This window comes from Sapajus apella, unplaced genomic scaffold (genome assembly GCF_009761245.1).
Source record: "Sapajus apella isolate SASKATOON/1434 unplaced genomic scaffold, GSC_monkey_1.0 scaffold4, whole genome shotgun sequence".
Lineage (NCBI taxonomy): Eukaryota > Metazoa > Chordata > Mammalia > Primates > Cebidae > Sapajus > Sapajus apella.
Genome location: NW_022436944.1, coordinates 31913691 through 31926416, shown reverse-complemented (window position 1 = coordinate 31926416; position 12726 = coordinate 31913691). Strand labels below are relative to the sequence as shown.

Sequence of the window (12726 nt, the reverse complement as noted above, 5' to 3'; positions counted from 1 at the left end):
GCACTCCTGGAGCCCTTGCTGCCTGCATGCCTGGACTAAGATATCAGACTAATAGGCACCTAATCTCCCGGCCCAGAGGAGAGCAGTAGGGTAAGTGGGGAGAATATCCGTAACACCTACCCATCCCTGAGAGTACAGGCTGGGAGGCAAGAGTGGTAACAATGAGGCCAGGAAGAAGAGCCTCATCAGGAAGACCCACGCCTCCTGTCTGTCTGTCTGAGTACAGGGAGGCTGCATGGCTGAGTAATGGGGTCTTAGTCAATCACAGGTGTCAGGCATCCTCACTGGCCAAGAGGCAGGGATGCAGCCACCTCACTCTCCCTCTAGAAGCCCTGCCCCATTAGACTGTGTACCACTTAGAGTGAGTACCACTCTGTCGGCATGGTGGAGGGGAATAGGGGAACTGCTGGAGACTAAGATGACAGATGGGTAGGAGGCACAGGCAGAGATGCCAAGAAGGTAGAGGAGTGCACGGATGGGCAGAGGAAAACCCCTTTTGCCCTTGAGTGGTAGCAGCATGATAAAGGGGATCTGAGTCACCAGGGAAGGCGTGGAATAACTGGGATGGGTCTGTACGTCAACCTCTCCGCCACTTCCTTTGGAGTCATTTGGTTGTTTTCAAACTCTCCACCCTTTGCCTGTCCCCCTCCCACCCCCGTCAAATCCAGTTTATGTGTATTATGTGTGTTTTTGTATACATGCACAATTGGCTCTTGGTAAGAATATTATCTGAAAACACAGGAAATAGCATTTATCTATTTTTGATTTATAAAAACAGCTTTTTCATATGGTTCAACCCAGTTGGTAAACTAAAATAAAAATCTAGGTGGAAATCCTTATAGTAATGAGCAGAACTAATGAACGAATGGGGTTCATCAGTCCCAGCTCTGTAGTTGTGCTTCTCACACCTCACAGCACTCAGAGGCTCGATTCTGAGACAACTGCATTGCTGTGACCAGGGTGATAGAGTACATATAATAGTTGGCTGAGAGCCAGAGGGTGGAGGGAGGGAGGGGATCAGGAGAAATAACTACTGGGTACTAGGCTCAGTGCCTGAGTGATGAAATGATCTGTACACCAAACTCCTGCGACCAGAGCGTGCCCGTATTAACAAACCTGCATGTGAACTCCTGATCCTAGGAGTCTTTTTTCTTTTTTTTTTTTTTTTAAGAAAAATAGTCATTTTAGAGCCTAATGGATTGTTCCTGGATGATGCCTAGATTATCCAAATGATTTAATACAAAGATCTGGGAAATAGCTTAATGAAAGGGCCCCAGGTCTGACTATAAGTTCGGGGCACAGGTGGGCAAAATTCCTGGTTCTAGACCTTTTTAACCAAAGTGCTAAACTGCTCCCCCCACCTTTTGGGTGCCCTCACTTTGCCCCCCAACAAAGCATGAGTGAGAAGCCTATTAGGTGAGCTGCCCAGTCCAAGCCTGGCTGGCCAGAATCCCAGGGAGACTGTGCTTTCCTCACATAAGCCCCTACCCAGCATATTTGGGCAGCCCAAGTATCCAGAATCACTTTCAAGCAAAAGATCACATGTATTCAGAATCTTAGTATCCAGAATCACTTTCAAGCAAAAGATCACATGTATTCAGAATCTTCGGTGTTCAGAGCAGAGAATGAGTCAGTGATTCAAACTTTCTAAAAGGAATTGGGCGCCCCCTACTGGGTATTGTAGCATTGACATTAAACTATCCTCTCCAATACACCAAAAATCTGAAACTGCAGATTTATCTGGTATAAAACCCAGTGGCAACAGGACTTATGGTGACAACATTATATATGAGTTTGATAAAAGGTTGAATCTTTAAATGTTTCATGACTCCCATACTCCTATTAAAAATGCTTCTAGTTCTTTGTCTCAATTTTAGAAACAAGGTACATATTTTAAAGTTCTAAGTATTCTGATAGGATTTTCTTCCCACGTCACAGAAAGTTTTACAGGAAAGGTAACATGGTCCAGGGAGAGGACATGGGTTTTGGGATCAGAAAACCTAGGCTGGAATTCATTTACTATTTGAATGACTTGGAATACGGCTTTTGTTTTGAGACGGAGTCTCTCTCTGTCACCCAGGCTGGAGTGCAGTAGCACCATGTTGGCTCATGGAAACCTCCAGCTCCTGGGTTCAAGCAGTTCTCCTGCATCAGCCTCCTAAGTAGCTGGGATTACAGGCACCCACCACCATGCCCAGCTGATTTTGTTTTTAATATATTTTTAGTAGAGACGGGGGTTTCACCATGTTGGCCAGGCTGGTCTCGAACTTCTGACCTCAGGTGATCTGCCCACCTTGGCTTCCCAAAGCACTGGGATTACAGCACCCGGCCTGGAATAAGTCTTTTAATGTTAACTTGGAGTAAGTCATTTAAGTCACCATCTCCTGATCAATGACGACAATGCTATCTACCTAAAGGGTGAATGTCACGGCTGGAACTCATGTGTGTAAAGTGCATAGAAGTGCTTGATTAACCATGGTGTCATTGTTGCGATACTATTACAATGTGAGTCTGAGTTGGGCTTCAAAGGATGGGCATACCCTGCACTCAGACCCTGTTTCTAGAGAATAGGGGCTATATCTTCAGTCCTGTGTCTTGCTCAGAGATCTAACACCTGGGTCACGAGGGCAGTGCTCAAACCGGACAAGTCTGGGCAATTCCATCTGTTCTCATATTGAACAGATATTCCAAGTCCTTCTACTTCTAGCTCTATCTTGCCAATCCAAGTCACCATCATCTCTCATTTGAGCCAATGCAAAGCTCTTCTCATTTGTCTTTCCACTTCTGTTCTTACCTCCAAAGTGACATAAATATCTCAAAAAATCCAATCTGATCAGGCCACTCTCTAGTTAGAACCTTTCAATAACTTAGAAAAACTTTTTTAACCAGACACCTGCCTACCCACCTTGCTTATAATGCCAGTCCTACCTCCTGGCTTTATGCAGTTTGCTCTTTCCGTAAGCAATCCTCATTTCCCAATTCTTTCCCTTGCTACTACTACCCATCCTTCAGGTGTGGGTTCACACGCTCAAGGAGGGTACAAGAGATAGCACATTTTCTTTCCTTCAAAGCAAATTAAGTCCATCTGGCCTCATTCTGCTGCACTGCAAGCAGAAATTAATTCTGTGGTCATTGGGACGTCCTTTCCCCTTCTTAAGGCCTTGCAAGTATTTAGGATACTCATGAATGACCTGGAAAAATGGGTAAAGACCTCCACTCTTCAGTCTATCTGGGTCGTTGCTATTATCTTCACTGGCAAGTCTGTGGAGGCCCTTAAAAGAGGTGGCTCCAAGCTCGGAGGTCTTTGCCTTGTCTGGAAGACCTAGTGTTGAGGTGCAGGTTTCCTCTGCAGCACACAACAAACCATGAAACTCTGAAGTTCACCATCTCACTGTGGTACAAACAAGTGGCACACGGCTTTCCACTACTCCTGAGGCTCCTGTCTGCAGACCCTCTTCTCTCCCACTCTCCTCTGCTTCCCAAACAAGGGCTAGGGTCATTATTAAGCATGTCCGCTTCCTGCCATGCATGAGAAGCACACAGGAGCTGGTTACTTCCTTGGAGAGTGAAAAAAATTCAGAGACAAAATTAATATTTCAAATTGCTATAAAAGCTGCTAATCACAAGGTCTCCCCTGGATTATTCAATATAAATCAGGTTCCGTCCAGTCACATTCTCCTATACTGCAGTAGCACTGTTGGTACCCATTCCCAGCTACTGTGTATTGGTTGCCAAAGGTTCACAGCTGTACTGTCCTCTGGAGAGGCGCAACACCTGGCAATACCTGGGAGGTTTCGCTCTCACTGGGGAATTGTGGCAGGGGCCAAGCTAATGACTGACCAATTCATACTCAGTACAAAGGCCTAATCCCTTGCCTCAAGGTGGGAAAACTCAATGTCTTCATGGTCCAGAACTCACATGGGATCAGATGGAAGCTAGACTTCAGCTCAAATCAAATCTTGGTTCAGCTTCTTTCCCTGCCCTATCCTGTTTCCCTCGCAGGTTTCTTGTGAAAGCACCTCAAGAAATCACTTGCACAAGAAGTCCCTGCCTCAGGCTTGGCTTCTGGGAACCCAACCTAAGTCACATCTTTATTTTTCTTTCCTAGCATATGCCCCAAATTGAAATCATGTGCTTGTATGGCTATTGGTTTAATGCCTATCTCCCCAACTAAAGGCTCCATGAAGGCAGAGGCCATGCTTACTTTGTTCACTGCTACATTTCCAGTGCCAGGCATGGTGCCTCCCACAGAGAAAAGCGATACGCAGGCTCTGACCTGGAAGGCTGGCAAGACCAGTGGGTCACACAGCCTCTTGGTCTCCCTCTGCAGAGACTTTCCTTTCTGTGTATTTTGGTACAGACGGTTGAAGAAAGCTACCCTGTAACAGCAACTTAGCATTTCTTGTGCCCATCTCCTCAAGCCAGTCCTAGATAGATTTCAAAGCCCTCGTTGACAAAATCTGACTAGCCCAGATTAGGTCACCTAATTCCTGATACGATGAGCTACAGTTCTGGCACCATAATGCAAGTTACGAACTTGCCCAAAGAGGCTATTCCTGGGGGTGGGGCAGTTCTAAGATGAGTGTCATAGACACAAACCAGCCGCTGTCTTACAGGCATCACATTCTGATTCAGCAGAAATCAAGAATAGCTTTCATATTTTACTGGCCTACTAATATTCCAGGGAAAGGCTGGGCAGAATTCACATGAACATTTGTCAAGTTCCTAGATGTTAGTGTCTGAGAGATTACATACCACAGGTAAGCTATAAAATCTCCATTTCACAAGAATGTGAAAGAATGGTAGCATTCTAGGTACTTTAATTGTTTGAAAAGCTTTTCCTGTTGGTATAATTTTATTTTTTAAACATCATAATTCTCTTTTCTATTAGGTTGTCTTTCTTTGCTTATTGAAGGGACTGGTGCCTTGGGGCCTTGATTCTGAAGATGAATGCCTTCCAGGGAGAACTACTGATGCGGAGAGAAGAAATCAGCTTGGATGTGTTTGCACTATAGGATAGCTGTGAAAATTATGTTTCTGATTGAAAACATGAAATAAGCTCATTTGTTTTTTCAGGTACCTTTTCCTCCTAAAGGCTAGGTAAACAAAAAGACCCAGCATAAAAAGGATGAGAAGAGATTTTAGTTATTTAGTATTTTCAGAGTTTCAACAAGGGATACAGATACAAGCAGCCAGGGCTGCTTCTCACAGAGTTTAAATCTAGGCAGAGAACATGAAAAACACTGTTTACCAGGCAAATAATTCCAGGAAATAAATATACATGAATGTGTTTTTCAAAATACAGGTTCTTATACAAATATGTAACTAAATGCTGATTCCACAGTGGTGTGGTTATATCTGAACGGGCTTTGAGAAAATAAGAAATGCCATTACTGAATAAAACTAGTGGTTCACCTAGCCAAAGATCCTTTCCAGCAGCATAAAAGGAAGTTGTAGGGAGGACAGAGGTAACTGTCAGCTATCTTTCTAATCTGTAAATTCATCCAAAGTTTGAAAACACCATGAAGAATCTTAGGAATGCCAGTAACCAAAGATTGGAATATCTGCATATCACAACAACTACAGGCTAAATCCACTCCGAATGCTTCTCAATGTGGGGGAGTATGAGAAGTTAATAATTCTCTTAGTGTCTGCTTCCTTTTTCTTTGCCTTTCCCTCTCATACCTCCAATCACCTGTGTTACAGGACACACCTAAGTAGCTGGTAGGTGTTAAACTTTGACGGCAAAGCAAAATCAGAGGTAAAGGCAAATGTTTAACTAATCATGTTCAAATACAAGCTACTCAAGGAAGAGTTTTTAAAGAGCCAAATATTCAGCATTACTGAGAAATCTATTTCTCATTCTGGTGAACATTTTCACATTGTACTTTGCTACCACAAACTAAAAGGGTATACATTTTTGAGTGCTGATTTATTACTCAAAGATTTGAAGTAGGAGACTGAAACAAAACATTTTTTAATCTGTGTACTTTTAGAAAATTCGTCAGCAAGAAAGGAGCCAAGTGTCAGTTTCCAATGGGGGGCACGTTCTCATGGAGGTACTGTAAAGCTAAGTCTGTCCACTTCATTTCTTGTTCTTTGACAGATTCTGTGGTGCCACCATTGTCTTGTTCAGGTTCAGGAAGCTCATTCTGAAAAGGTACAATGGAAATTCGGAACAGCAATTTATTCTGCATTTTCTTGGAACTCAAGAACACTTAGAATTAAAGCTTGTGAGTTCCTAGGAACAGGCAATATCATTGATACACGTATTCTAAAGAAAGAGCTGAAATCATACATGTGAGAAAAATATCAGAAGTATCATTCAAACATGGCCTGGGCCTTCTTCAGTAGGGGATGATGGGCATTTTGACTCTGACATTTGTGAAGGAGGCAGTGTGGGAGAAGGGTTAAGGGCAGAGGCTTTTGGAAGCCAACTTAGGATACAAGACCACAACTTTCCCATTTGCTGGGTTACTTGGGCAAGGTATACAAACCCTTGGGGACTTTGTTTCCTCCTTGGCAAATGGGAGAAAAAAAGGGCCATCACTTCATAGGACTGCTGTAAGGATTAAGTGAGGTAATCTAGATAAGTGCTGAGCACTGTGTAGAGTATCCAGTGCTCAAGGAATATTTGCTATTATTAGTAGTGGCTAGGAACACTGAGAAGAGCCAATACTAAATCTTCTTTTGGGGGAATGTGCTTTAAAAGAATACTAGTTTGTTGGCATATTCCTTAGACACAAGAAATGTATCAAAAAAAATTACCCTGGACCTCCCACATCTGTATTATAATTAAAATGGAGGTGGCGCAGGAAATACTGAAAATGCAACTACTGTAATAGATGAGACCTCCCCCTAGTGGTGGAGAACGGAAACAAAATAACACAAGTGACCAATTCACACCCTACCAGTAATTTTCTGAAAATGGTTAAGTCATGGGGTACACTTGCTGTAGAATCTGGAATCAATTACTTACTGTATTACTACTGAAGCTCTACTTTGTAACAGAGTTCACTGATACCAATATATTTCAATTATCTTAATTTATGTTTTGTTTCATGGTTAGCAAACTATTAGGTAATATCCAGACTTAAAATTTTCCACTAGATTCTAATTTTCAGTATGTGAATATGTTCTCCCCTTTAAAATTATGCTCAATATAAATTAAATGATATTTACTTATCTATATTTGAATCACATACATCTTGTTCTATAAGACAGATTCAGACATACTTGAACAGATTGAAAAGAGCTATCATTTATTGTAAAGCAGTAATATATTATCTTAAACTTAACAAGAAAGTTCAGTCCTAATAATTACTTATAGATGACAAAAATTAATTAGGTCCTTGGTTAATGAATTATTTAATTCAGAAGCAGGCAACTTGGCTTAATTTCTTCCTATCTGTGGTATGCTTTCTAAAATAATGTGTCTTTCATTTGGTGTCTATTGTTCTTTGCAATAAATGCCAACATATAAAATTGCATATATGACCGGGAAACAAAAATAAATGTATCATAAACACAATGCATCTGTTATGGTGTACTGTAAAAATGCCCTTAGTTCTCTGCAGCTACTCATATCAAAAGGTGAAATCTATTTCCCCAGTTTTGGATTTGGACTGGCCCTGTGAGTTGTTTTGGCCAAAAGAATGAAGCTGTAATGCCAGTGGGCCAGTTCTTGGCCTAAGCTCCATGAAGCTCTATGGTTTCCTCTCAGGCTGCTCTTGGAACCCTGAGACTGAGAAGTCTGGGCCGGCCTGCTGGATACCAGAGACCATGGCCTAGTCACCTCATCACCCAGCGGACAGCTTGCTAACTGCCAGATGTGAGACAGACCTAGATTACCCAGCCTCCAGACAGTCTGCTGGCTGCCTGCACAACACAAGCAGGCCCGACAGGGATCCACCGAGCTGGCACAGACTAGAAGTCCCTCCCAGCTGAGCTATACAATAATGAAATAAACAGTTATTCTTTTAAGCCACAATTTTTGGGGTGATTTGTTATGCAGCAAACCTTACTGGCATACACATAGCCTTAGAATCACAAGACAAGTGAAAGGTATGAATTAGCAGCAGGGCCAAGCCAAGTGCACCTGGAAGTCAGCAGGGAAACTTCCCTCTCCTTCATCCCCTGCCACACAAATGTTCCCCAGTCTGTGTGGTAAACTTCTCCAGAATTGGATGTCTCCTTTATTTTCTTGACTTTGTTCAGGCCCTCCTCCCTTGCCTAGACCACTATAATAGCTTGTCAATTGGTCTCAATTGCTCCTTTCTCCATGTCACACCATCTCTAACAATGCTGCTAAACTGATTTTCCAAAAGCCAAATCTGAGCATAACACTCTTGTTTTTTTTTTTTTTTTTTTTTAGATGGAGTCTATCGCCCAGGCTGGAGTGAAGCGGCATGATCTTGACTCACTGCAACCTCTGCCACCTGGGTTCAAGTGATTCTCCTACCTCAGGCTCCTGAGTAGCTGGATTACACCGTGCCTGTCTAATTTCTCTATTTTTAGTAGACGGGGTTTCCTCATCTCACACCCAGCGCTTTGGGTGGCCTCATGATCCACCTGCCTCAGCCTCCCAAAGCACTGGGATTACAGGTGTGAGACACTGTGCCCAGCCCAGTCTTGCTTTTAAGACCATTCATCCTGAGGATGAGGTCTAAGTGTGGTATCAAATACCACTTTCAATCTGATCCAAGCCCAACTTTTCAGCCTACTTATGTGACAAATGTATTCTACATCCACACTGAATGACTCACCATCTCCCAAAGCCTTTCAAACCTCTGGGCCTTTACACATATGTCCCCTCTGCTGCAGTACCCTTGTCTACCTCCACAAAACTTCTGGTCCTTCCTTATGACCCAGCTTAAACTTGACATTCTCTCAGAAGCCTTTCTGATGCCCACCAGGCAATCAGCCACTTCCTATATGATGTGGCTGTTCATGCCCCCACTTACAATATTTATTATTATAATTACTTATCTATAAATGTTGCCTTTCTAGACTCCTCAGGAGCAGGAACGATATCTTATGTTCACAAAGTCTTATGGCACACAGTAGGCTTCAAAAAAATGCTTGTCAAATAAATGAATGAACAAAAGTTCACAAGACAGGATTTGGAACTTCCCAGACCTAGGCATATGATATAGGAAGTCCTAGTTATCTGCTACCAGACTTTGGGCAATTTCCCCTTTCTGATCCTATTCTTTTCCTATAAAATGGGAATAATAGCACCTCTGTCACATAGTTGTTTTAAGAATTGGAGATAATGTATATTTTCAACCTCAGTCCATGGCATAAAACTGGTATTCAATAAATGACACCTATAATTCTTATTATGCTCTCTCTTTTGACTATTTTCCTAGGCTTGAACTAAGCTATGACTTGTTGTTTGCTATGTATATTTTTCATTGAACATATTACTATGTCTTATTCTTAAATGAAAAATATGGGTGAACTCTCATTTCTTTGGAAACAGCAGCAGCAGATATTCTAACTGTAAATTATATTTTATTTAATACTAACTACTCTTCTCAGGGCAGCTGGCATGCTTTAAAGTCCCTTGTTTTCCTTTTTTTAGGTCTCTATGACATAAATGGGATTTTTAATAAACATTTGTATAAACAACTTTTGGATCACTTATTACATGACGTTTAACAAACTCCTTGCAGCAGGTTTTCCAAAGATAAAGAAGAGTATTCCAGAATGCTGCTGGCCTAAATGCAAAAGAGTACCCAGGTATCTTCTGAATATTTTCCAGGGATCCTAAGATAGGTATATGCTCCAAGAATGTGAGTTTCTAAAAATGACAAGGGACTGATGAGCCACAGGCAGCAAAGTAAGAAACAGAGCTCATATGCTGCTGCTTCTTGCTCCTCCCATCTTGTGCATTAAACTCTTATTATTTGGTTTCTCTGGTTTTCGTGTGGTGGACAGAACATGGCTCAGAAAATCTGGGATCTATCCTGGCATGACTCCTAACTGGCCTGGCCATGTGAGCTCCCTGAACCACAATTTTTCTTCAAATAAAACACATGACTAGATGCTCTCCAGAGACTTCTAGAGTTAGAGAACTCCACAGCTTTGATTTCTTTGCCACACTAGTTTATCTTCCATTGATATCCCTCCTCCACTAGTTACTGCCAGATCAATACCTTTAACCCAACCTCAGCTCAAATCATAACCTACCAGTGGTATTGCGACATCCTCATAAGGCAGCTTGTCTTCTCGCCAAGCATCATCAATCAAATCCAAGATCCTTCCATCTCTCTGAACCTCACTGTCCATTTTCCTGCAGCTTTGATCTTGTCAAATTCTGAAAGCCAAAGAGGTTATTTCTTAAAGATGAAGACTGAGGAGATGGTATAACCCACTATTAGGATTCTCCAGGCTTCTTAGCCTGAGGCCATCTTTGGAAAGAGGTTCATTTTCTCATATGGGCTGGGTGACTACTTTGATCACAGTTCTTCTCTCCAAGCCCAGCTGATATGTACTTTATAGTGTTTGCTGGACAGACATGGCCCAATTGACAGACCAGTGTCATAGAGTGTGACAGGAGAACAACACATTCGTAACTGAGGCCCTGAAATATGAATATGTTGCATCCAAATGTAGCTCTTCTCTACTAACTTGAACATTCACCTTTTCCTGTTTGTGATGCCTTTGATGAGTCCCTGATTGATAATGGCCTGCTAAGTTTCCTTTCTAGCCCTTGGCTCAAACCTCCGCATTCTTAGGCACAGGAGCCACATGAACACATTGGAAAGGAAACTGCTTCCTTTCCTAAAACAGCACCCTGGCTGAGATCTGAACAAAGCACTTTTAGGTGAACAACAGTGGTAGAACCTGGCATTGCTCGTTTCTCGTTTCTGCTTCCCTATGGGGTAGCTCCTTCCTCTAATTCTTAACGTTACACTCCCTTCAATTTCTGGCCCAAATGGTCAGGCTGCTTATTTAGCTCTTTGGCCATGGCTGATACCCCATTTTTCTCCAAAACTGCTATAATCTAATCCAAAAAGCTGGCTAGCCTGGAGGATACTTTTGGATTCCCTGTTTCCAAAGTTGGGCCCTGACTCATCACAGGCATCATCCTATGGGTGCTCCCTGCTACTAAGTGACAATCCAAAAACCCTGGAAGCCACTGGCACCAAAGGTATTCTCAGTTTCTGAGACTATGGAGACTCACAGAAGAAGCAATTTTGGGGAAGCAGGGTGGAACCCACTACCTGGAGGTACTCTTTTCAGAGCTCAGCCTGGATGCTCTTTTAAGGAATAAAGCCATTTCCTTTACAAGCTCAACTTCAGACATTGTCTTGCCTTGAGGATTTGTGTCAGGTCTGTAGTTGGTCCCTTGGTATACTCCAGTGTTATCTCAGTATGTTCATGAGCTCCTGTGCTTAAGAATGCTGAGGTTTGGGCCAAAGCAGGTGGAAGCTTTTGTAAAAATGGCTCACAGATGTCCCCCATAGGATAACTGCAAGATATTCCTACTCCTTGGCAAAAATTGTACACAAATTGGTGTGGGAAAGGGTTCTTACCCCCATGATAAGGATCTGGGCAAAAGTTCAGCAAAATATGTCCTGCTACTTCTATCACTGGTGAGCCAGGTGAGGCCTTAATTAATCCAATACTCAGTAATTAACCCAGTACTACCCAGTGGATAACTCAAAGCAAGATGAAGTTTCGGTTATACTTTTGAAGTCCCTGTCTTACAAAAGCTCCCCACGTTCCTGCTGCTACTCCTTCGTCCTTGCTGCTCTGTCTCCTGGGATACCCTTCTCACTTTCCTCAGCTGATCCAAATCTGATTTCCCCAGGCCCACACAGATTTTCCACCTTTTAATAAAATTTTCTCAAATCACTTGAGCTTCATAGGTCTTCTATCCTTGAACTCTTGTTTCTTGTCCTAACTTAATCTTCTAAACAAGCTAGGTCAGCTTTGTGATCAACTATTCAGGTATTATTGTCTCCAAATGTTACGGGTACATTTTTTACCCATGATTTCTTAGATCTTTCCAGTTTGGCCTCAATCTTTTTCACCTGTCCCTTCTCCAAACACCTCCAACCGTGTCACATTTTCCAGCCTTGGCAATTAAAACCCCCTTTTCCACGTCACTAATGCTACTCTTCCTTTCAAGATCAACGCAGGCGTCAGCTCTTGGAGGTCAACATCCCATTTCCAGGGTTAAACGCAAAGGTGCCTTCACTCATAAGGGACCGGATGGATTGGAAGCATCAAGACAATCAATGCCCAGGGCACAGCCACCGTCCCAAGTACTCGTCACACAGTACGACCACTGTGTCCTGAACAAACTTTTCTTACGTTACAGTCCCAATGCCTGCAATGTTCTTTTCTCTCTTCCTTTTTATTCCAGTGAACCCAGTCTAAAAATCTTAGGTCCCAGGGAGCTTCCTGTAGGAGGCCGCCTCCAAACCCCAGGTTGAGCGCGGTCCCGGTACCTACCCCTCCTAGGGTCGCACAGTTCCCTGAGCACACAGCAGGGCACAAACTGGGGAGCTTGTCACACAGCCCAGCTGTATTTCTTTCCAAACACGCGGTGCCTGCGTTTCCCGGAACAGGAGTATGTCTTATCAATCTCTATGTATTATATATACAGCTTTATAAACATGTATTTACAAGGTCAAGGCAGGAAAGCCTTGTTCCTCGCTAGAAATGAGCCTCGCAGGCCACCACCGTCAGCACCGTACGTGAGGCCGCCCG

The 12726-nt window shown here is 42.8% G+C and overlaps 1 protein-coding gene across 2 annotated transcripts; it reads right to left on the bottom strand.

The window, feature by feature from the left end:
- Positions 1–5122: 5122 nt before the first annotated feature.
- Positions 5123–12674, bottom strand: ANAPC13 (anaphase promoting complex subunit 13). Of its 2 annotated transcripts, none has more exons than XM_032266030.1 (3): positions 12469–12674; positions 10195–10320; positions 5123–6152 (listed from the first exon to the last, which is right to left on the bottom strand). In XM_032266030.1, the coding sequence occupies exons 2-3, from the start codon at positions 10291–10293 to the stop codon at positions 6027–6029; spliced, it is 225 nt and encodes a 74-aa protein (XP_032121921.1). In that variant the 5' UTR covers positions 10294–10320; positions 12469–12674; the 3' UTR covers positions 5123–6026. The 2 variants fall into 2 exon arrangements, with proteins under 2 accessions (XP_032121921.1, XP_032121910.1); XM_032266019.1 differs by lacking the exon at positions 12469–12674 and adding an exon at positions 12328–12457.
- Between the last annotated feature and the right edge of the window lie 52 nt (positions 12675–12726).

Excerpts from the sequence above, each read along its gene's own strand:
- ANAPC13 (XM_032266030.1), bottom strand. The coding sequence starts at position 10,293 with ATGGACAGTGAGGTTCAGAGAGATGGAAGGATCTTGGATTTGATTGAT. Across the intron at positions 6,153-10,194 it reads AGGATGTCGCAATACCACTG|AATGAGCTTCCTGAACCTGA; the intron begins GTAGGTTATGAT and ends GTACCTTTTCAG.